This window comes from Ptychodera flava, unplaced genomic scaffold, assembly GCF_041260155.1.
Source record: "Ptychodera flava strain L36383 unplaced genomic scaffold, AS_Pfla_20210202 Scaffold_61__1_contigs__length_779756_pilon, whole genome shotgun sequence".
Classification (NCBI taxonomy): Eukaryota; Metazoa; Hemichordata; class Enteropneusta; family Ptychoderidae; genus Ptychodera; species Ptychodera flava.
In genome coordinates, this window is record NW_027248383.1 from 347,282 (window position 1) to 373,441 (window position 26,160).

At 36.8% G+C, this 26,160-nt stretch overlaps 1 protein-coding gene across 1 annotated transcript in view; it reads right to left on the reverse strand.

The window, feature by feature from the left end:
- The window catches only part of LOC139128622 (roundabout homolog 2-like), a 212,019-nt gene that overhangs the window by 107,291 nt on the left and 78,568 nt on the right, over positions 1–26,160 (reverse strand). Inside the window, exon 2 of the mRNA XM_070694362.1 lies at positions 3,556–3,855. Coding sequence (XP_070550463.1) covers positions 3,556–3,855 — 300 coding nt within the window. The remainder of the gene's footprint in view (positions 1–3,555; positions 3,856–26,160) is intronic.

Consider the following 26,160-nt stretch of genomic DNA (forward strand, 5'->3'; position numbering starts at 1 on the left):
GTGCAAGTTAAAAGTTTCTTGGCAGAGGAGCGCAGTGTGCGTGTGGGAATATAAGGCTGGAGTAGATCACTGATGTATGCAGGCGTTTGGTTGTGGATAGCTTTGAACGTTAACAACAAAATCTTGTAGTCAATCCTGAGACGAACTGGTAACCAATGGAGACGGGCCAGAACTGGAGTGATTGGTGTGAATTTCCTGGTGCGTGTGATTATCCTGGCTGCAGTATTTTGTGCTCGTTGTAGTAAAGAAATAGTGTTATCCGGAAGGCCGTACAGAAGGGAGTTGCAGTAGTCGAGTTTGGCTGATAAAGTTGCATGTATGATAATTTGACATGTCTCGTTGCTAAGATAGCGTCGTATAGAACCAATCCGGCGGAGGTGACTGTAGATTGACTTGTAAGTTTGCCTGATGTGCTGACTGAACATGTGTTTATTGTCGAAGATCATACCAATGTTGCGCGCAGATGAGACAGATGTGATGGAAGTAGAGCCAATGTTGACAGCGTTAACAGGATCACGTGAGCAGTTGAACTTTGAACGAATCAGCTGACGTTGTGATTGACAGAGGTTTTCATTAATGAAAATATTATTTTCTTGACGATATCCAACATTCCTGGTCGTCACTCCTTGTAATTTTCTCCGGTTTCGTATATTACGTTTCTCATTCTTCGTGTTGTAAATCTCACAATGATTGGACGTATTCGGGCATTTAATCTCCGATCACCTGGTTGTTCTGGGTTCTGTTTGACACCAATTCTGTGCGAAACGTCAATGTCTTTTGGAGTTATGCTGGTATCAACTTCTGCAGAACAGCAAGGGCAATAGCGTCTGTATTTTATTGACCGTCAACAGATTCTGGGATACCTGCTATTTCGAGATTGACCCTGCGATTGTATTGATCTAAGGAATGCAGTTCTGCTTGAAGTGTTTCAACTCGCTTACATAATATTCTATTGTCTTCTCTTAAGGTGTCAATACATTCTTGCATATTATCCGTCCGTTCTCTCATGTTTTCAAATTGTTGGTTGATAAAATCCATAGATCTTACCATATCATTTTGAGATTGAACGAGATGTTTTATTTCTTCTTTCATACCCGTAATGGCGCTGAGTATTTGTGCAAGGTCACTTGTTTCTGTTGATGTCTTGGTCTCTGTATTTTGATGATATGTCATCTCAGGGGTTGAGTCAAGTTCAGGTGTGATGTCTGCCATGTCGCTGCCTAGTGTTGTCGTCTTAGCTTTGGATGGTTCCTTCCCAAATCTTCTGTGTTCACACTTGGCACATAAATGTAAGTCTCCCTGGCAGAGCTTAACTTTCCTTCTGTATCACAATCCTCACATTTCATGATTTGACAAAAAAAAACTTCAAGCACGGCTGAGAAATTGAAGATTTTTTCAAGAGCAATCTACAGTGCGTGTAACACCCAATTTGCATACCTAATATTGTTCATTCGCTTATCGAGCAGTTAAAATTTTGAACGCTATTGCCCCATCCGTTCGTAGCTGTGAAACTTTGTTATCCTTTAAATCCACATTACGTAATTATCTGTATGCTAAGTTCATGGACGAGGGCTCTGATTTGGATTGATTGTGTCTTGTTGGACCTTTGTTACATTTTAGTTTCGCATATTTATTTATAATCTGTTTATTTATCGAAATGTCCCCAATTCAATAATTTTTCCATGTATGCTTTCTCTTTGTATGACAATGGACTTATTTTAGAGGGCTCTGATGGAAATTACAATTCATTTTGTAAATCGGACTACCCTCGTTAAATAAAGTATAATAATAATAATCATCATCATCATCTTCATCATCATCATCATCAAACTGTCGAATGTTTGTATCTCGCGTACGTTTTCTCTACTCTTGCAAGTATCATCTCCAGTATGAACAGTTGTTCGGGGTCGCCCTGAAACGCAGACATTGTGGTTTCGGCTTTCTTGAGTTGGTTCGTCACTTTTCCGCGGCAGACTCCTCGTGTCCTCTTCAGGTGGTCGTAGCTGGAGTTGCCATTTCCTCTGCTTTCGCTGACTTCGACTTTGCTTTCTTCTTTGAACTCATCCTGGTCTCGGCACCAAAAACAATGTGTGGGATTGTTTACGAAGCAAGATCTTTTGGGTTCAAGTGATGGAGACAGAGGCGACGGCTCTATTTCTTCAAACTTTATTACTACAGCTACGATGAACTACTGCTACAATAACATAATGTATCAGTGGGTGGATAAGTGACGACCAGATCCAGTGGTGAGCGATGCGCTCTGAGTATACGCATACAAATACACTATGCTGTGCGTAAACATATACTAAAGTAAAGTGGCTAATTCAGGCTGTGATATAGCCGGTTTTGGCGGGAAAGTAAGAAGTGTCTTTGACTTTGATTGGTTAGAGATGAGTCACACGTTAAACACAGGATAATGGAAGGAACTGAAGAGATGACAATCTGTCTTCATTGTCAAGAAATTAAGAAATAGCTATCTTTGAATTTATGGTAAAACTAGGAAAAATCATCACAAATATAATGCCTTGTCGACCTGTGGTATTTGTGCCGACAGTACTAGTTCTGCATTGAAGGATATGATAAAAGCTAAGACTGTTCTTTCCTCAGTAGGCTGATCAAAGGAGAAAACTTTTTCAAATTTAACAATAAGCCAATGGTTAATGTTGGTGAATTTTGAAGAAACATTTTTGAAAAGCTACAGCAAAAATTTTAACTACTTCATGTCTAGTTCAATTGTTACAATACTGAGTGGTTAGAAAATAGATATTCTTGGAAATGTCAATATTTGGTTGCACAGTTGAATTTGATTATCTCATGGACATAACGTTAAACATCTCGAGTGACACCTGCCAGAAAGCAGTGAGGCAGAATTTGTAAGTTAACGAAACTTACCTTGAAGATGAAGTTTGACAAGAATTCTACTGAGCTGTTGTTGCAGCAAAGGTGTCACTCGCCCACCCTGAGCCATGTGTACGACAAAGATGGATCAACTAAACCCATTGGAACATGCATGTACCCCTCCCTAAATTTGGTTTAAATAAATATGGTTATGTCCATTCATCGACTGAATGCCTGAAAGACAGAATGCTGGGTAGCCTTGCGCAATCTCGGGTGACAACGTTGCTGCAACAGCAGCTCGGCAGAATTCTAGTCAAACTTCAACTTCCAGGTAAGTTTCGTGTAACTTACAAATTATAGGAAGGTTTAATATAGTGATCTCTAGCTTTAAGAAGTGTTAAAGAAATGATGGAATACTGCAAGCTGTATGTCGACGAGGTTCGACTTTTTATTTTCTTCTCGTTACTTCTTCTGGAAACCCTTAAGAGTTAAACGATACAAAATAGATACTCCTTTGGTCAAAAAGTAATAGGAGGTAAATAACTTTAAATGAAACAGTGAACTACTTACACAAACGTGAACAACAACACATTTTCAACTAATAGGTCGTGTACAAGGCCAACGAAGTGAAAATATTTAATCACAATACGTAACGCTATCTTCTACATGAAATACAACAAAATATTGATGTAATAACAACGTGAATTTGGCACTTACGATTAACAGTTAAAGTTGCACTTTTTGATGTCGATGGACTTCCGGCGATGCACTCATATACACCTTCATCGCTCAATTCTATGTCGTTAATTTGCAAGTTAAACTCTTTATCACAGTCTCCTTCAATGGAGTATTTACTTTCGTCTACAGTGGTGCATTCAGAGGCAAGTAGATTCCCATTAAACTGCCAATCGATAGTCGAAAAGCTTTCCACTTTGCAATATATCTGAACATACGTATCTCCAACAACACCTATAGTATTCACTGGCTCAATCAGAAAGGTTGGAGCTGACGTCACTGCTGAACAAAAATAGGTAAACGATGTTGTAATCTAACATAAGACGTATCAATTATTGCAAAGAGATGATTTTAGTTTAGACTATAATATGAAGCATAAAGACAAAGCTTTCTTCTTCAAGAATAATAAATTTCAACGCAAGTGAGTTAAAGTGGCACTCCCACTTGGTAACATTTTTAAAGCACATTTTTTTAATGCCAACGGTCGATATTTGAAGTGGCGACTGCGCGCGGATCACGAGATATCGATAAAAACATGTCCTCAAAAAAGTAAAAGTTTGAATTCCGGTGGCCCACCTAAATTCAGCTTCCGAACTTCGAACGTTCGGCACTGGGGCCATTGTCAGCTAGACTCCCTAGAATATCGTCAATCAGCACAACAAGAAACCTTCAGGGGATTTCGGGTCAAAATCAGAAACGATCGTAAAACTTCGGGATGAGAAAAATACGCTCGGGAAATGACATGTTTTTATCAATATCTCGCAGTCCGCGCACAGTCGCCACGTCAAATATCGACCATTGGCATTAAAAAATGTGTTTTAAAAATGTTACCAAGTGGGAGTGCCTCTTTAAGGCAGGGGTTTACACTGAATTTAGGGCTGTCAATAATTTCTCAAAAACTACTGGCAATATTATGATGAAATCTGGTACACATACGTAGTTTGATTGCCCTTTCAGTTTATGTTATTTAAATTTGCATAAAATGAGTCACGTGATTTTTATACCGACGTTTCCCGCCAAATCGATTATATTCTCTATCAGCATATTCGAACTTGTAAACAACGTTTAAGCTTTGTTTTTTCGGGATATGATAACAGAGTGGTTTCAGGACAATCACTCAACACATTTTTAAAAGAAAATTATGGAGTTAATCGCATTATATTTCTGCCAAATGCGTACGATTCGCAGAAAAAAATCAATATTCCTTTGAATTTTGGTAATTCTTTAATGGAACGTTTATCATACACTTTAAAGGTAAAGATATTTTAAGCCTTAATTTGAGGAAAGAATAATTTCTGAAAAATAATGCGATCTACAATTTGGAATTTTCGAAGGAAATCTGGTTGCTCTGTGTGCGATCGTCCCATTTCACAAGCTATTCAAAAGGTCATTACCCCGTCGCCTATTACTAAAACATTTTGTAATTGTACATTGAATGTGGCTTAACACATCATCCCACGTGTCTTGCATGTGTTTGATGTGTTTTGTGTCTGTATTGGGTAAGGTTTTTAGTGTGAAAATTAGCAAATGGGTTGTTAATTTAAAATAAGCCATGGTGAGACACGGAAGTGTGTATCAGACCCCGTGACCTTTTGACCCCCCGTTTGTAACCAGTTGGTTCCTCAGTGGCTTATATAAACATGGAGATACCAAATGTACCTCCATAATATAAGTATATCTCTTCCTTGATTTTCACAACAACATATAGCCCATACGCACTGTGTGTAAACTTGAAACATATAGAAAAGGCCGATCCTTGCATACAAACGAAATCCAAACATTAGCGACACACTAATAAAGGCGTAAGTCCACGGCATGAGGAACATCGAAAGATAAGTATTCTAGCAAAAAGAATGCAGAGATCACGTTTGTGATGTGATTTAGCGATGTTCTATTGTCATCTCATGTGTGGGCAGTGTTGTTTTATTAATAATCATGAGCCCTAATGCATAATCATGATAACGTTTGACGCCCAAACCTTAACATACTTGCGAATCGGTTCACTGTCATTGTTAGGGACCAAAGCTGTGGGCTGGGCCCCTATATATTCATATGGATTTTAGGGACCTAAGACTGCCATGCTTGGGCCCCTATTATTTTTACCATAATTCCTGAGCTTCTTCCTTCTTTTTACGGGCCCAAGCCCTATATGTTCTGGCCCCTATTGTATTTACTCCTTGTCCTCTTCCTCCTCTTCTTCCATCAATTCCTTGACAAGCTTAATCTCGAAAGCTGTTGCGTGCAAACATAGCATCAAAAGATCGTAATGTTATACAGTTCCATCACTCTGGCGTAAAGACGGCGCATTGATACGCAGGTTACAGCTATGTCTTGCCATAACGAGCAAGTTCATTACACAGAAGACCGAAGGATAATATGTAATTTCAAAATACACGCCATTGAACATAAAACACACACAATCAAAATACGAATTATATTTTGAGTAGCTTTACCCTTATTACATGCCATTCATGACAATCTGAATGCAGGTTTCCCACACTGCTAACAAGGGTGATTCATCAGCAACGTCCACTGCATAAAAACCCTATAATACTTACTGTATTAACATGGATTATTGCCTGTATTTTAGCTGAAGAGTGCATATACAGATGAATACAGTCAAGAATCCATTTTTTGTATTCAGCAAGCCTGTATTCATGTGGATTCATGTGAATTCACGTGTATTATACTATAATACAGGCAACTCATTAATGTGAATTTATCTGAATTATTGGGTTTTCATGCAGTGGGCAATGAAAATACTTCATAACGCCCCCACTCCTTTTCAGAATAAACCAGAGGAAGGTTTTGACGACATAGTGTTGAGAGTTTATTCCCACTCTATGTAACGTCATTGAGTAGTAATTTTAGCTTAAATGTGCTATCATTGCCAATTTGTCATCAGTGTATGTATGGATGTAGCTGCTTCAATGGGTGTTAGTGATCACCTGTATTTTACCTTGGTCCTTTTTGTATCAGAAGCGAAGTTACTGTGAATAATGAGCATTTTAGTATAGCACTTTAAAGACCTACTTTCATGTGTGTATTTCATTTTAAGGGCAGCTACGAAGCGATTGTTTAGTAAATTGTACACAGTTCTTTCTACAGTTTCTCTAGAAACGTACCCATAAGCATGTTTACCCTAGGAAAATGCTTTAACCGAAAGTGAACTGAATGGTTTTGTTTTCGTGTGAAAATTCGGTATAATTGAATTGAGAAAACCATGATCTGGATAATACGTCCTTTTGAGCACTGGAATATGGTAAATCAAAGTAATGTACGATTGGTTTCAAAACCTTTATAATAGTATTTGAATGTAACTGCAAAATTTCTTTAAACTGATAAATATTTTTCAACTTTCACTACTATTATAGAATTACATCAGCTTTAGGTACTTACTGGTATTTTGTAAGAGTTCAATGCATACCGATTTGTGATGACTATACTTTGACTCAAGAAAACCACTTAGCATTCAATAAATGTTAGCATAAATTTGATCGATGCAATACCCACATTTAAAGTAATTTGTGTATAGCTTCTGAATAAGTTGTGTACAGTTGAAGTGCTTTGCCATACGTTCACTTACTTGCTTTCTAAATTGTATTTGTAATAATGACTCAATATTGAATTCAACTATGATTACAGTTGTAAGCTCTTACTCCAATGTATTAACAAGGTGAAGGACAACATGTTGTAAATTAGAAAAGGATGATGATAGAAAATTGTAAACACCAACAACACATCTTGGACTTAACCGTAGGTGGTAACTTAGTCACAAGTTCATGAATACGTTTCTGTTGACTGGTGACAAGATTTGGTTGAAGTTATTGAATGACTTTATAAAAAAAACTTTGAAATCTGAAGAAAAATCTTGACATGTTTCTATCATATGTAACTTTTGATGTCTTATAGCAACTCAATTAAATTCAATGGCTCAATTGGATCTGCTCCCGAAACTGTGAAAAATCAGAAACTTCAGAGGATATTGACTCAATATTATAATCAGATACTTCATTGACATCATAAATTGAACTTGATGTTTGCCCTCCTGACCAAAGATACTCGTTTGAGAAACTTATCTAGAAGACTGAAACTGAGAAGCAAACAAATCCTACGACTCGTCAATTTTAACATCAGAAAATGGAGTTTCTGTAAAATGAACGGACTGAGATTAAACTAGTGAAGACGAAGACGATAAAGGCGAAGAAAAAGAGATCATAGGGGTTGAAAGGATAGGACGACTGCAGCAGAATTTTCAGCTTTATAGTTGTCTTTGACTTCAGTTGAATCGCTGTTGTTGCCATGCAGTGATCTTTCATTTACATATTATCCATCAACAGGTGTGACTTGTTGGACGAATTCTATTGAATGCCACTGTTCTTAACAATGTGAGTTGACGTTGAGGTGTCACTCAAAGTTTATATGTTAATTTAAGTATTCAATATGGTGATCAGAAGTTTCGTTCAATTTCTTTTTTGCATTTTTATGACTTTCATGAACCTCCTTGTACCAAAGTTTTAATTAACTATTGAATGTCCATTCTGAACATTTTCGTTCCATTTTAGTTGATTTCTAATTATCTATAATGAGGACAACGTTAACGAATATGACCTTTGAATACACAAGAAAAGCAACGAGGGTCGTCGACAGAAACTTAAAAAGAGTAAAAGCGATTATCATTTCATTCTGTAGCCTGAACTCGTCACCTGGACGTGCTTCAGGGAATTGTGTTTTTTTTTTTGCAACCGTGATGAAACGCTTTTAGCTCAGGTTGGGATTGGCAGCGGTTTTGACTGTACTTTCTTCGCTAGGTGACTGGGAGCCATACGCTGTGAGTTCAAATCGATCGACAATCTACCTCATTTTATATTTCCAAAACCTCTGCCAAGTTACCATAAATATTCTTCAAAAACTCCAGTTGGTATAAAAACAAAAACGTTTGACAAAATTAGTGAAAGGGGCGATTTCAGCTCATACATCAACTTAATTGTCAAACAAAACTTTGATACATTGAAAACTTCCTTTTTTGTTTCGACGATTACCTTAATGGCAATGAAAAGATATCAGTCCACTCCTTTTTATTTACATCAAAAAATATGAAAAATACAATTTATATTTCGCTGTGATAAAATAATGTGATGTAAAACGTTTGCTGATACTACTTACTTCACAATATTAAAGTATCGTTTATAACAATAATAACATGAAATTTCTGTCTAACTAAGGTTGGCACTACTTCGGTATAAGTGGTATCGACTGTAAAATACCATGACATTGTCCAATGTCGTTTAAATTTTCAACCCATTGCTGATTAGTCATTTTTTATTTCCAACACCTTTTTTTTAATTTAAACTATCTGCAATATTTACAACACATTTCTTAAAACGAAAATTATTAATGATCGTTAAGGAATTGCATTGTTTCAGATGACTTGTTTGGCAATTTCAAATGAATTGGAAATGTTTATCTTGCTAAGAAAACCCAACTTTCCCGGTAACACTTTGTCAAATGAATAGGAAGAAGCTTTAATAGTGCTAAAATCAAAACAAATACAAGATTGCCATCGAATGGGCTCAAAAGAAAAGTAAAGAGCATTTTCAATTGGTTACAGATGCCATGAGCTGCAAAGATTGGAGTGCAAAAAACTTATATCATTCCTAAATCGTTATCTCTGCAGTCGCCAATGAATGAAGTTTTACGATGAGGTCTTTTTCAAACAAACCGATTAATGCAATAAGAGAAATTCTTATCAGACGATGATGATTGTCTGAATATTTTACAATATGTGTCAGATTTTGGTACAAATCTCTCCAAGGCACGAGAATTCGCCAGAGAAAACCTTGAGTCATCTCAGCAGCCAATGAAAATCAAATATGATAAAAACACCTCAAAACGGAGTTTGAACCAGGTCAAAACGTTCTTGCTGTTCTTCCGGTTCCTGGCTAACCACTCCATGCTCGTTACTTTGGGTCATATCTAATTGATAAGAAATAAAGCGATGTAAATAACATCATGATAATACCTGACAGGCGAAAACACAAACAGTTATGCCATATATTTAAATATGCTTAAGCCATATTTGGATAGGGATAGTCAGTTCAAAACATTATGAAAATAGAGATACTGAAACTGACTTGCGTGTACTCTACATTCAAAGCTCGGCTTGGTCAAACTTCAGAATTCAGAAATCCTTGAGAATCTGGAATCTACAAAGTTTGCACACCTCCAGCCATCACAACAACAACAGATGCAAGAACTGATCCACGAATATAAACACCTGTTACAAGATGTTCCAACAAGAACAATCATCGTGTATCACGACGTTGATGTTGGGCACAGTAAGCCTCTGAAACAACATCAATACAGACTCAATCCAACGAAAGCGAAGCATCTCCAGGAACAATTCAAATACCTGCTGGATAATAACTTTATTGAACCCTGTAAAAGTAACTGGAGTTCGCTGTGCATACTTGTGTCAAAATCAGATCATATTTATAGTATGTGCACAGGTTACAGGAAAGTGGACACTCTAGAAAAACCAGACACTTTCCCAATCCCGAGGACTGATGATTGGATCGATCTAGTGAGGAAAGCCAAATATGTTGTTCTGTAGGTCATTTTCCCCCAAACTCATGACTTGAGAGTAATCAGTCTAGAACATTCTCAAGGTCACTATCCTTTACGACCTCACGACCTTGAATTCAATTTGTCATGTTTGGAATGATCTGGAAATTTAATTAGTCGTGTATGGGAGACAAATTTAGAGCAGTAATGTGCATGTCAATAACAGTTCTAGATTGTTCTTATATGATCTTATATGACCACATGTGTATAAATACTGGGGCAACAGGCATGCAGGCAGACATTGAGATTGTGTCTCTAGTGTCACTTCAAGTCTTGGAAACTCTAGCAGTATTAATTTCAAGACTTTTCAAGACCTTCATTTCCACGCTGGATTTATACTGAGGACTTTGTGCAACTTCAAGCCTGCAAGCCAAAGGACTGTTCATTCATCCGACTGACTGTTACAACTCTGAGAATGGAGCTTTGCCGTCCCAGCTGAGATAAGTAGTCAGTACACTTTTAAGGTTTGTATTCCATTCCTCGGCTTTGCGATTAAGTTTATTTTTGTAATAAATTTCGTTTTAAAAGGAAACTGCTGAGTTCACCTTTTGTTCGTTTTCTTTCATGTAACAATACATACACACACAACATACGTACGTACGTACATACATACATACATACATACATACATACATACATACATACATACTACATACATACATACATACATACATACATACATACATACATACATACATACATACATACGTAAACACGTACACACATACATACATACATACATACATACATACATACAACAACAGAGATGCGAATGAGACTGTTTCAACCGTAAAGATTACCTCTGTTTGTTATAAATACATATACACAATGTTAGGTAATGTGAGATAAAATGACCAAAATCACTCAAGGGAGTTTGGCTTCCCCCTTGAGTCAGTCTGATAAACCTTTATTTGTTAGTCCAAGTATGGAAGAGAATTTAATTAAAGCTGCAAGCAGCTTCACGGGGCCCAAGCACTTGCAAACAGTGGCAAAAGGTGCCACAATGATAATCAATAACCCTCTAATGTCATAAGGTGCTTCATTCGATCAAAATTAGAGCATGTATTATTTATAGGCATTTACAGGCATATTTGTTAAATCAAGATGAAAGGTAGTGTGGGCCTGTTGGATATTGTTGCAAACAGATTTTTTACCAAATTTATTCCTGTGTACCAAACATCAGACATCTAGTGTATTAGCTAGCCCAGAATTAGATATGCACATAATTGATGAGGCACAGGATGTGGCACCTCAAGGTCTCCCATCATACCAAATATGAAGGGTGTAGCACTTTTGTCTACTGAGTTTGGAGATATATGTATATTTGAGGTCAAAGGTCATTTAGGTCATGTCACATTTTGTCAAACAATTGTATACCACAGTTATCCCTATGTACCAAAAATCAGACCCCAATCTCTATTGGTTAGCCCAGAATTAGATATGCACATATTTAATGAGGTACAGGATATGCCGCCATAAGGTCTCCCATCATACCAAATATGAAGGGTGTAGCACTTGTGGTTACTGAGTTATGGACATATATGTATATTTGAGGTAAAAGGTCATCAGGGTCATGTTACATTTTGTCAAGAAATAGTGTCAATGACACTGTCCTCTCATTTTACAGATATACTAACTACTGGTACACACATGACATTGTATTCTAACAGGTTGACTATGAAAATTCCTTGCAAGTCCAAATTAATCTTATACCCCAGCAATATGAAATGCTCCATCTCATAATGACTTTTACACATCTGACAGAAAACAACCCTAGGATCAAGACTATCATGTTTTACAGCAATCCAACAAATACTTGGGAGAAACTGATTTTTTGACAAAAAATGGGCAAAATTGCGCCCAAATACAAATATGAAAATTTCACCACAATTTGAACAAATCTGACAAAGGCCAACCCTAGGATCATACATACAAGTTTTCAAGGCAATGGGATGAGCGCTTTCAGAAAAGAAGATTTTTTGACAAAAAAAACCCGGGAAAATCGCCCAAAAAATACAACTTTCAAAATTTCACCACAATTTGAAGAAATGTAACTTAAGTCACTATAAAGAGCTGCATACCAAGTTTCAACCAAATCTGGCCAGTGGCTACAGGGTTTTAGCAATTTGCAGGATTTTTCCTTTCTTCCCCTTCATTTGCATATTTTTGACCTTGACATGTTTATTTCAACAAATTCACATCTCCAGCCCTGGGTGCACCTGTCCACCAAATACTAAGATGTTAGGTGCTGCGACTTAGGAGTTGTTAGTGTGGACGGACATACCTTACATCCGCACATACTACCGGTAACTAACATACACACATACATACAGACAGACAGACGGACAAACAGATAGACATGTATACATTTATTTTTACAGCTTTTAACCTCCAACAGCCGACCAACTTGTCAATATCAGCTTGTTCAACTTGATACTACTGCTTATAATAATATAAACGAGAGTTAATTACATTCTAATTAAAGTAAACAAGACTTGCTTATCAAGATTTACGTCATAAAAAACAGCATATCTGTCAGGTTATAAAGAATCTTCAGCTGGATATCTTTATCAGTATTTTCATCCTATTAACCAAGCACATTTTAACTTTCAAATAACATTGCAAGTAAGTTCTGTTGAATAAGTTGAGCCTGTAGGTACTCAGAGAAAGCACACAGAAGAGACGAATGTTTGCAACTTAAGAAGTTCAAGGTCATCAAAAGCATTATAAGGAATCATGTAACACTTTCATTGCACTGTTTACACAGATTTCATAATTGCTATAATTAGCACTGGGGAATCTTACAGCTCAGCGTTACTATAAAAACCCTATCACTTTACCACTCTTTTAATTGACCACTCAATGTTTTCCTCGAAAAGAAATTTATTTTTATCCTTACCAAGTCAACCATAAATGGAAATTGGAACTTTCTCTATTTCTATTTATTTGACCAACGTATCAAGACAAACTATTATGAGAACTTTCTTTAGATAACATACAGAGCACAATATATGACGGTTCAAAATATGTCAAAGTTGGGATTCAGGAAAGTTGACTTTACATGTTTTAATCCTCCAAGATGGTAAGCAGTTCACTATGAACTGTCAAAAAAATTGAACTTTCTAATAATTCTATACTAAAATTATTTTGGCTTTGTTGATTTCCTAATTAATTCAATTATTTAAAATCATATTATTTTTTTCTGGGTGAATTGATAGGGTTTTTACAGTACATGAGTTACATACAATGTAAGTCAAAATCAGTTGAAACATTAATTACTTTTTTAACATTGCATCATTCCTAAAAATAGCACCTCAGCCTGGAACAGCAAAATCATAATCTGCTCATTCACACAGGCAGTACTTGACTTTGAATGAATGACCTACTACATTTCACCTGTGTACCAAATTTGAAAGCATGGCAAAAAGTACCACAAAATTTGCAAATTTTGCCTTGAGTTCACTGAGTCATCTTCAGGTCACTCTCCTAGGAACCTGCACACCCAATTAGAAAGTAATGGCATACACAGTTTCAAAGAAGATTTTTTAAACCAAAAATGGCAAAAATTGCCCAAAAATACAAATATGCAAATTTTGCCATAATTTTGATGAATTCTATTTTGAGTTATCACAAGGCACCTGCACGCCAAATTTTAAAGCGATCCGACTATTGGTTTAAGAGAAAAAACATTTTTTACTAAAATGGCAAGAAGGAAAGAAAAAATTCATTAAAAATAGAAAGCATCAAATATTGACATCAAATCTATATGTTTAAATGAGTTGGGCCTAAGGTACCTAAAACCCAAATATGACAATGATCAGATGAGTAGTTCCTGAGTTATTGATTTTTGACCATTTTCGCCGTTTTTCTACCTCATTTGCATATCTATGAGACTAAAAAGTTATTTTAAAAGTAGCACATCTACACACGTATGACATCACTACACAAAAAATCAGCTTAATACGTGCAGCGGTTCGTGAGTTTTGCGTTAGACATACATACATACATACATACATGCATGCATGCATGCATGCATGCATGCATGCATGCATGCAGACATACATGCATACATACATACATACATACATACATACATACATACATACATACATACATACATACATACATACATACATACATACATACATACATACATACATACATACATACATACATACATACATACATACATACATACATACATACATACATACATACATACATACATACATACATACATACAGACAGACATCTCACATAGAAAGTGTTTTCAACCATATAACCTCCCAATTGGGAGGTAAAAATTGTATTCCACAGTTATCCCTATGTAAAGAAAATCAGACCTCTATCTCTATTGGTCAGCCGAGAATTAGATATGCACATAATTAATGAGGTACAGGATGTGCCATCATAAAGTCTCCAACCATACCAAATATGAAGCGGGTACCACTTGTGGGTACTGAGTTATGGACATATATGTATATATGTTGTCAAGGTCATTGGGGTCATGTGATATTTTGTCAACAAAATTGTATTCCATAATTATCCCTATGTACCAAAAATCAGACTTCTATCTCTATTGGTCAACCCAGAATTAAATATGCGCATATTTAATGATGTAAATCATGTGCTCTCATAAAGTCTCCCGTCATAACAAATATGAAGCTATAGCACTTGTGGTTACTGAGTTATGGACATATATGTGTAGCCTTTAGGTCAAAAGTCGTCGGGGTCACGTGACATTTGTCAAAAAGTTGTATTCCATAGTTTTCCCTATGTACCGGAAAATCACACCTCAGCCTTCAATTTGATATGCGCATTATTAATGAGTCACAGGATGTGCCATCATAAAGGCTCCTATCATATCAAATATAAAGCAGGTAGCACTTGTGGTTACTGAGTTATGGACATATATGTATATTTGAAATCAAAGGTCATCGGGGTCATTTGATATTTTGTCAAAAAATTGTATTCCATAGTTATCCCTATGTACCGAAAATCAGACCTCTATCTTTATTGGTAAGCCCAGAATTAGATATGTGCATAATTAATGAGGTACAGAATGTGCCATCATAAAGTCTCCCATCATACCAAATATGAAGCGGGTAGCACTTGTGGTTACTGAGTTATGGACATATATGTATATTTGAGGTCAAAGGTCATCGGGGTCATGTGACATTTTATCAAAATAATTGTAGTCCTTAGTTATCCCTATGTACTAAAATTTAGACCTCTAGCTCCATTGGGAACCTTATTATTAGATATGTGCATAATTAATGAGGTACAGTATTTTGCCAGGGTCAAAGGTCAGAGGGCATCCCAAAATTTAGAGTAGAATTTGGTCCTCTACTGGTCAATGTTCATAAGACAGTAACCCTCCCGGACTCTCACATTGGTCAGAATAAGCCATTGCCATAGCTTAGCTGCATAGGTATAGCACAGGTCAAAGGTCATTGAAAAATGTGAAAAATAATACTTAAGGCCAGAGAGAAAAAAATCTTGTTCATTGGATATTTTGGACCCAATTCCAGGAGCGGCGAGCTAATTTTTTTTTTTTTTAGGCTGAAGGTAAACGCGGTTCTCTGACATTTTTGCACAGATGCAGACAAGGCAAGATAATTGTTTCCCTTTTTACCAGAAATATCTCAGACAAGAAACATTGATACTGGTAACTGAATCAAATACTATATTTCCCAACAATAACATAGGTCATTACATTCACAGTTAGTGTTTGCACACCATATTCTGAGTATTTCAACATTCTCTCAGAATAAAACTGAAATGTACAGCAAATCACTGAAATTAAACAATTTAGTATTGTCCTTTAATATTGTCCTGGTGGGACCTAGCATCTGATTTTTTTTCATTTTACTTTGGCCCCATGTTTTGTCCTCTTTACCACTGTCTACACATTTTACACAATGGTCTAACAACACTGTACTGTGATCGCAGTGAAGTTATATAGTCAACATTCAGATCGTACTTAAACATCGACATACCATGTGTTTTGACATTGCCGTAATTTGTTATACTTTTGATGCAATTTTCATTCTATCGGATGCACTGTCCATCTGCTGTCACGATCTTGCTGAACAAATCACCGAACGTAAAATCAGGACAAACACTGAATAGCATCTTTGAAAGTAACTGTTGGCTATCACGTCGAATGTTGGCGATCAAATTAATACTCATGATGTGAAATGTACTAACATTTACAAAATGAAATTTCTGGCCAATTCGACCCACTTTGTGTCGTGATTCGCCAATTCAGACGTCACAACAACGTGTTGGCCGTCAACTAAGTCCAAACACGTCGGAAGTCTCATTCAAAATCCCGTGCCCGCGGAAACCTGACAAAGTGTAGGGTGCCACCAGCGGCAGTGCTAAAAATATTTGTAGTGCGGAAGTAAGAATTTGCCGGATCAAAAAAAAAAATCCACATATACCAAGTAGAAGTGGCGATTCCGATGAACGATTTCTTTTTCCTTCTGCCTAAAAATCTTCTTCTCTAAATCGAAATGGCCTTTGACCTTGAACTTTGGCAATAAGGAGCTTTGACCTATTGACTACAAATGTTGATAACAATACTTTGATTGATTAATTTGTATGCAAATGAGATGAATTTAAAAGTTTAAATTGAAGATAACTGCTGGGTCATGTGACCAGTTGGCATGGTAACAAAGTAAATAAATATTGTCTTTGAGTTTTACCTATGTGTAAAATTGCAAGTCATTTGGTGCAATGGTTTTTGAATGGGAGCCATGATATGTGAAAGTAGGTCAAAGGTCATTCAAGGTCATCCAAAAATTGTGACAATAATTTTGGTCCCTTACTTACCCCTATGAATCAAGAACCAAACCTGTAGCCCCTGTAGTTCCTGAGATACATTGATTTTGCATAATTAATTAGTTATGGAAAAATGTCAATTTAATCACTTAAAAATCTTCTTCTCAATAAACGGCAAGGTCAATGAACCTGAAATTTGGCATATGGCATCTCAGTACTATGTTTTATCAAACTTGTTCACAGCGTTTTGATTGGTCAAGTTTTATGCAAATAAGGGAGAATACAAAATTTGAATCCAAGGTGGCAGCCAGGTCAAATGACCCACTTTATTGAAAGAGTCATGTGCACTAGAACTCAGTAGAGTTTTTGAGCCCTGAAAGTTTGAAAAAGGCTCGGTGCAACGGTTTTGGAGTTCTAGGATGGCAAAAAAAGGGCAGAAGAAGAGAAGAAGAAGAAGAAGAAAAATATTGAACCCTACAAATACAATAGGGGCCCAAGCCCCATAGGGGCTTGGGGCCCTAATAAGGATCAACATACTACCGAGGTTAATGCACTAATTAGAATGAAAGCAGGAATCCTAACAGGATTAAGTAATTGTGTACTACAAATCGTATTAGTGTTTATTTATTAATCGTTTATTCATACATACATTACTTATTGTTTAGATGTATTGGTATGTATTCATCCAATCTCAATCAAACTGTTATTATTCAGAAAAATATGTATGCGAAAAATGACTTTCTTGAGATTAAGAGAGCCGCCATAACCTTTATTCTATCCATTACGCATTTTAAGTTGATTGTTGGTAATTTTGTATTTGATATACAATATCAAAATGTACCCCATCCCATGACTGACTATTTTCAAGTCATGAATCATTGTTATGTCACCCGTCAAAAATTAGGGATGAATTTAACATTACCCAAAATGTACACGTAAAGATCAGTCGGCAATTTCGTACACGGGTACTCAGTTCTTGAACTCATTGCCTAATGTCATCAAAGCACATAATTGTTCTAGGTGTAGCTTGACAAAAACACTGATCACGAGACGTATCAGGAATACCATGCTATGAACTAATTAATTAGAAGCCACAATATTCGTTATGTAATTTAGTAATCAATTGTTAAAGCAATTACCCAAATTACTTCTGTATATGAACCTTGTTTTACAGGAATACCTTACTCTGGTATCAAACTTTCTCTCATATATATACAAAAATGATGGAAAACTTTTGTATATCAGCGCAGGTTTTTATATAATGCAATTTGAATTTCATAAATGCTTTCAGACACTGCAAAGAAATTTGCGTGAATGGACGCGCGCAAACTGGCACGCACGGATATAACCGAGCCTATAAGTCCCACAAGATGTTGTGTGTGGGCATATAAAGTACAGGAGAATATGGTCCCCTTAACTAACGCTCCATTCAAGTTCAAAGTAACCTGTACAGATACCATGGTTAGCGATGAAACCAGAGGGGTGTGAATAGAAAATGCGAATCCAATTCATAAGGAGTCGAAATTGAAGACTTTGAGACCTTTGTACAAAAACGAGCAATCTAACCATCAAAGTCCTTCTTGAAGGCTACTGTCATAGGAATACAAGGTAAGTTCTGTCTCTCTCTGTGATCCAAAATGCTCCTAATGAATCGAACACAATCGCCTATTTGACGCCACTTGATGAAGGCTGACTGGGTTTCATCAATAAATGTGGGAAGAATCTTGTCTATACGTCTTTAAATACATTTTGCAGCGATCGTGTAGTCGACGTTTAAAAGTGTAATTGGCCTCCAAGTATTAAGATAATGCTTCAATAAATGTAAATACACCATGATTTTGACTTTTAACAATATCACCTTTTGTCTGGGCTTTATTTGAGCACTGCCAACGTTCGTGCTAATTAGGGACTAAATTTAACATTAAAAGCCTACTGAGACGCCATCGTTAATGGTTGTTCTTGTAGGCATGCTGTTCAGGGCTTGTAGGGCTTCGAGATTGGGTTATCACAGGACGTTTGTCAAAATCGCTTCACTGGGGCAGCCGGACTATGTTGAATAGTCAGTAATAGAGTTCGGGTCGTTCTTACTTTTACTGCTAATGTAATGTGTGGAGTAAAAGACTAAAGCTCGTATAAAATGTCACGGAAATCCGCAGTTTTCCTGTCATCATTATTTTCAATCTGCCTAATTTAGTCTGGAGTTGGCCTTTTCAAGCTGTAAACAGTACTTTGTGTTCTTTTCCCTAAGCTGCTACCAGTTGGACTTTTACGGGGCTATACTACCCTCATGTCAGTGTCCCAATTTCAAACGTAATTATTTTCTAACGTTTTCAATTTCATTTCTTAGATAGTCAGACGACTCCGAAGTTATAGCAATCTCTAAATACGTGAGCTTAGACTCAAATTCGTAAATACTGTCCCTTATGGCTTTTCGTCGGCTATTGTACTTGAAACTATTTGCATTAAAAATTCCTGTATTTGAATTTGATCTTGTGAATGATACTCGTCAACCCATCTTTCACGATTACAGTTAACGAGTTTTATAACCCTCGTCCTGAGAGAAAAAAATATTGACCTTCCAATAAAACGTCAAAGTTTTGTATGACTATCTTCCATAGAAAGTGTAATTGAAGAATGGTCGTTTTAACTACAAGTAATTATATCAGTGTCCATAGCCGCTAGTTGAAGAGAAATACTTGCAAGGAAGTTATCCAAGTAGTCCGTAGCTAGAGGGGGTCTACGTGCACCCTCTACAGGATACCAAACCTGTATTTTTCAGAAGCCTTCGGATCCTAGAATACGAAATGGAATTTTAACAGACAAGTCATTGACAATGACAAAGTCCCCACTATTAATAGAAGTGTTATTCTGGATTGGGCAGGGAAATGTGGTCATTAAGAAGTATCACTGGATTGTATATGTTGAGATCTATGGGCACATAGGTCTATGTCATTATTCCCAATTTGAAACACATGAGGCACGTCTAAGTTATGGTTCTGAATCGGGAAAAAAGATCAGACCTCTAGCTGTATTTGCCAGCAAAGAAATACATATGTGCATAATAAATGAGGTACAAGATGTGACATCTTAAAGTCTAATATCCTATCAAAACTGGAGGGTATAGAACTCTTGGTTACTGAGTTATGCATTTATATGTATAATCAAGGTCAAAGGTCATCGAGGTCACGTGACATTTTGAAAAGAAATCGTATTGCTAATTAATCCCTCCATGCCAAAAATCAGACCTCTAGCTCTATTCGCTTGCCCAGATTTAGATATGTGCATAATTAATGAGGTAAAGCATGTGATGTCATAAGGTCTCCCATGCTACTAAATATAAGGGACATAGCACTTGTGGTTACTTATTTATTGACATACACATATATTTTAGGTAAAAGGTCATAGAGGTCACATGACATTTGGTCAAATATTTCTTTCTAATAGTTATCCCTTTGTACCAAAAATCAGATATCCAGCTCTATTGGCTTGCGCAGAATTAGATATGTGCATAATTAATGGGGTACAGTATATGACGTCATAAGGTCTTCCATCATGCCAAATATGAAGGGTGTAGCACTTGTGGTTACTGAGTTATTGACAAATATGTATATTTTTGGTCAAAGGTCATTGAGGTCACGTGACATTTTATAAAAAAAAATTGTATTGCTAAGTTATCCTTTATACCAAAAAATCGGACCACTAGCTCTATTGGTTCCTCAAAATTAGATATGCGCATAATTAATGGAATACAATATGTGGCGTCGTAAGGTGTCCCATCATACCATATATGAAGGGTGTAGCACTTGTGGTTACTGAGTTATGGACAAATATGTATATTTGAGGTCATAGGTCATCAAGGTTACTTGACATTTTGTCAAAAAAATTGTATTGCTAAGTTATCCCTATGTACCAAAAATCAGACATCCAGCTCTATTGGCTTGCTCAGAATTAGATAGGTGCATAATTAATGAGGTACAATATGTGGCGTCATAAGGTATTTAATCACACCATTTATGAAGGGTGTAGCACTTGTGGTTACTGAGTTATGGACAAATTTGTATATTCAGGTCAAACGTCATGAGGTCACATGACATTTTGTCAAAAAAATTGTATTGCTAAGTTATCCCTATATACCAAAAATCAGACCTCTAGCTCTATTGGCTCGCTCAAAATCTGATATGCGCACAATTAATGAGGTACAATATGTGGCGTCATAAGGTGTCCCATCATACCATATACTGTGTTTCCTCTGCCACTCTCAAATTCGTAAAATTACTAATTTTTAGATGATTTACTAATTTTTTTCATTGTTGATTTGTAAATATACGAATGCAAGGAGGCAGCTAGTTGATTGAGAGCTGAAGGTCCCCAAACCTCAAAATAGTTCTGTCTAAGCACATGTTGTACTTAATTTGCGTTTGATTGAATGATATTCCGTATTGGAAAGGTTAAGTTTATTTATGAATTTCAAAATTTACGAAAACTTTCAATACCCAATTGTAAATTACTAAAAAATTTATGAAGCCAGAGGAAACACAGATATGTGAAGGGTGTAACACTTGTGGTTACTGAGTTATGGATAAATATGTATATTTGAGGTCACCGAGGTCACGTGATATTTTGTCAAAAAAAATTGTATTGCTAAGTTATCCCTTAATACCGAAAATCGGACCTCTAGCTCTATTGGCTCGCTCAAAATTAGATATGCGCATAATTAATGAGGTACAATATGTGGCGTCATAAGGTGTCCCATCATACCATATATGAAGGGTGTAGCACTTGTGGGGTACTGAGTTACGGACAAATATGTATATTTGAGGTCAAAGGTCACCGAGGTCACGTGACATTTTGTCAAAATATCTGAGATATCTGCGTGAACGGAGGGACATGACCCAATCTATAAGCTTCCTGGACTTCATCCTTGGGGCTAAAAACTGTGTCATTGCATCCTTTTTTGGCCTTATACATGGGATTCTATGCCAAACTGACTTATACATGGGAGTCTATGGAGAAATGCCTTACACATTGGAGTCTATGGAGATGTAAACTGAAAAGTCCTCTAACACGGCCAAATTTGATCGCATTGTGAAACAAATCGACGGGCATCTGTATGGGGTAGGGTACTATCCTTGTGCAAAGTTTGAAAGAAATTGACCTGGGCATGTCTGAGATACCTGCGTTAACGGACGGACGCACTCACGCACTCACGCACGCACGGACGCACTCATGGACGCACGGACATGACAAAACCTATAAGTTCCCCCGGACGGTGTCCGTGGGGACTAAAAAAAATATAGGGATGTAATAGCCGTTACGGTCATGTTTTGAGGGGTACTGCAAAATCACCATTTTGCGACACATGCATTTCGTCAAATCTATCTTCTTGTAGGTCATCTCCTGAGCTAATTTTTAACATAACCTCACTTGTTTGGTACCATTAGAAAGGCAATATATTACTCTGTAAGATGAAATATTTTAGTGTGCGATATCTTCCTTAGTTTCTGTTATATAAGACCAAAACTTACCCCATACCCAAAAGTTTAACATTGCAAGTTGCAGTCAATCACAAATTCTACCGATTTTTAGTCAGACATAATAAAAAGGCAATGCTTTGTATGAAATCTGTTTCATTTGGTACAAGGATACGTTAGAAATATAAAATAGACTTTTAACAGAAAAAATATTGGGATTCTATAGCTCTAACAGGCATATTCTGAGGGTACCGTAAAATCACAGTAATGCAGATTCATATGCGTTTTTTTAAATTCTGTCTTATTGTAGGCATCTGCTGAGCTTATTTTATTCTATTACAATTTTCGTTTGGTAGCATTGTAAAGGTAATTTACAGGTCTTTGACACATGGTATGTGCAATATCTTGTTTAGTTTTCATGGAATATTTATATATAATCCCCGTATTCCGAACGAGTGTGGCTGCGTCGCGGACGAGTGATTCCCCGTGTAGCGGCCGTATCCCTCCTAGCCGTAGGCGAGGGGGATACGGCCGCTACACGGGGAATCACGAGTCCGCGACGCAGACACACGAGTGAGGAATACGGGGGGATTATATATTTATCACATACATAGACCCAGTTTTCCATGAATAAACCTTTCAGGAATGATAATTAATGGGAAATAAGGAGAGGGAGTATTTTACAAGAATTCATACGCTTGTGTTATGCGGTCGTCGCTGGGTCACAGCTGACTTGACTGCGCTCAGTTGTACACGTCGAGCACGCTGAAGCTGCTCCTATGGATAATTAGCGTCTCTAGTAGTGCTTTTTCTGTGCGAATCAAGTGGAAATAGGAAAGACTATGGGTTTTTAATACAAGGTATTTATTTGGACGTGCAAGTGCTTGAAGCGGGACGTGGCGACACTCAGCTGCAGCTATCCGGCTACCGAGAACGGGTTATTTTTGTCAATATTCGAACATCGTTCAAAGAATTCTGTTTTGCAAAGTTTGTATGAAAGTTTCAAAATTACCAATTATTATGTTTTACGAAATTATCAATTGTATGTTTAATATTTTACGAATAAAATGAGCTTGTTTAAATATAATGAAGAACAGTGTTCGGCTCTGACTCAATCGGTAAGACTACGAGCAACGAGTCTTCTGAGCTCAGACGCGAGACGACGGAAGTTCAACAACACGGTACAATACAACGTGATGCACAATATGCATAGACAAAGCAATAGCTTGCACCTTTAAATGCACTGATAACCTCCAGTGTTGCCGCCAGGACGCGCCCTTGCGACAATGTCCCCAAAACGGAACCCGTTGTCCCGCACTCTTGCGTACTGCGGGTCACCTCGGGCGCACTCGTGAGTCAACTGTGATGGGTGTAGTCTACAAGTAATATCTGTTACTGACGATGATCTTTGTTTTGCATAATTATTTTGAGGCTTACACAACGTACTTTCGGAGCTAGCTATATGATTAAAAGTAATTAAAACGCTGCACTTGATATCATAATTTGCTTGACTGTAGTCTGTCTGAGCTCTGATTTGCGGCAGATATGGTATACTGCTTCAATTGCCTGAAATTCAAGCATAGCGACGCGGTCCCGGTAGCTTGAATTTTGTTCAGTGAAACTAATGTGTTACGAAATAATGCAAAAGTTGATTGACAACTGCTTGTTGTCCCCATAATGTTCTAAATGTCCCCAGAAATAAATGGTAGTGGGATACAGTATCCCATGATCTAAAATTCCTGGCCGCAACACTGAACCTCGTGAACTCGTCGCTCTTGAAAAATAAAATAGCGTTTCTTCTGATGAGTCTCAAGTCCGGAGTATCGTCATTGATGTCAGAAATGATGAACGCCCTTCGCTTCCTCGGCTCGACCCGGGGGCTCGACTCGTTGACTGCCGCGGCAGCATTGATCGTGATGTTGAACTTGAAACCCGTCAATGTTGCTTCAGAAAACATTCTTACTGCTGCAGGGATGATTGGTATGTGTCTTGGGTTATCGGCTATGTTATTTTATGTTGTTTGATGGACATCGACATGCGACAGGGGCTCTTTTGACGAGGTAGACAACACATAATGCCGGTAACATAGCGTATTAAAATGTCAGTGGTGTAGAAATCAAATGTTTCAATTGCAAATCAACGACGAAGAAACACAAATTCATAATAATTCTAGTATCGACGGTATTTTGTATTTAACACATGTATTTTAATACTCCATATTTCCTTATGCTTCATTACCCTCCCACGTTTGCATTTCAGGGATTTGAAAATAAGTTCTGAACAGCTGATTTTTTGTTTACGTTTTAAAAGTAGTCCGGGTCCCATATCCACCACATGTGGAATATGGATTCATCGTAGTCATATACCTATAGTGTGACGTCATACTATAGGGATAACTGGGTCTATGTATGTGATAATAAAAGAATGTACCCCATACCCCAAAGTTTAGATCGGAAATTACTGTCGCAGCTATCGTCAAATTCTACAGATCCTTTATCTAGACAAACCAATAAGGCAATGCTTACATGAATTTGTTTATTTGGTACAGGGACATGTAAGAAATATGAAATAGACTTTTAACAGAAAAAAATATGGGATCGTACAGCTGTACAGTCATATTTTGAAGGGTACAGCAAAATTATGGTATTGCTGACTCGCAAGCATTTTTGTTAAATCCGTCTTCTTAAAAGTCGCCCGCTGTGCTTGTTTTTGAAAATAACCTAGATTGTTACGTGCATTAGAAAGTTAATTCACTAGTCTTCCAATTACATATTGTAATATGCAATATCTTGTATACTTTCATTGAATATGATCAAAACTTACCCCATACCCAAAGTTTATACCAACATTACAGTCATAGCTAACATCAAATTCTACAAATTTTTTACCTAGACATAACAAAAAAGGCAGTGCTTTGTATGGAATCTGTTTTATTTGGTACAGGGACATGTCAGAAATATGAAATAGAATTTTGAAAAGAAAATATATAGGGATTCTATAACTGTAACAGTCATATTTTGAAGGGTACCGCATAATCACAGTATTGCCGACTCGCATGTTTTTTCGTTAAATCTGTCTTCTTGAAAGTCATCTGCTGAGTTTGATTTTCAACATAAACTGGTTATAAATATCAACAGAAAGGTAATTGAATAATCTTTAAAATGACATATTGTAATATGCAATATCATGTTTAGGTCTCATGAAATAGGACTAAAGCTCACCCCATACCCCAAGGTGTACACAGCGAATCTGAAACTTCACAATTTTTAAACAATTTATTAATTTTCATACAAAGGGCAGTGCTTGTATGCAATCTATCAGATTTTATACAAGAATTGCCTTTTGTATTATGTGTAGCAAAAATGGTACATTTAATATAAGCCATAATTTGCGATTTTAACTTTTGGGGTATGGGTAAAGTTTGACCTATTTCATGAAAACTATGAAGGACATTTCATATTACAATATGTCACCTTTAAGAGGACTAAATCACTCTACTAATGATAACCCACAAGCCAGGTTATGTATAAGTAAAGCTAAGTAGATGACTGACAAGAAGACATGTTTAATAAAAATGCTCGTGGCTCGCAAAACCGTCAGTTAACAGTAACTTTCAAGACATAACTGTAACAGCTATTGCATCCCAATATATTTCTTTTCACAGTCTATATCATCTCTGTGACATGTCCTCGTAGCAAATGAAACA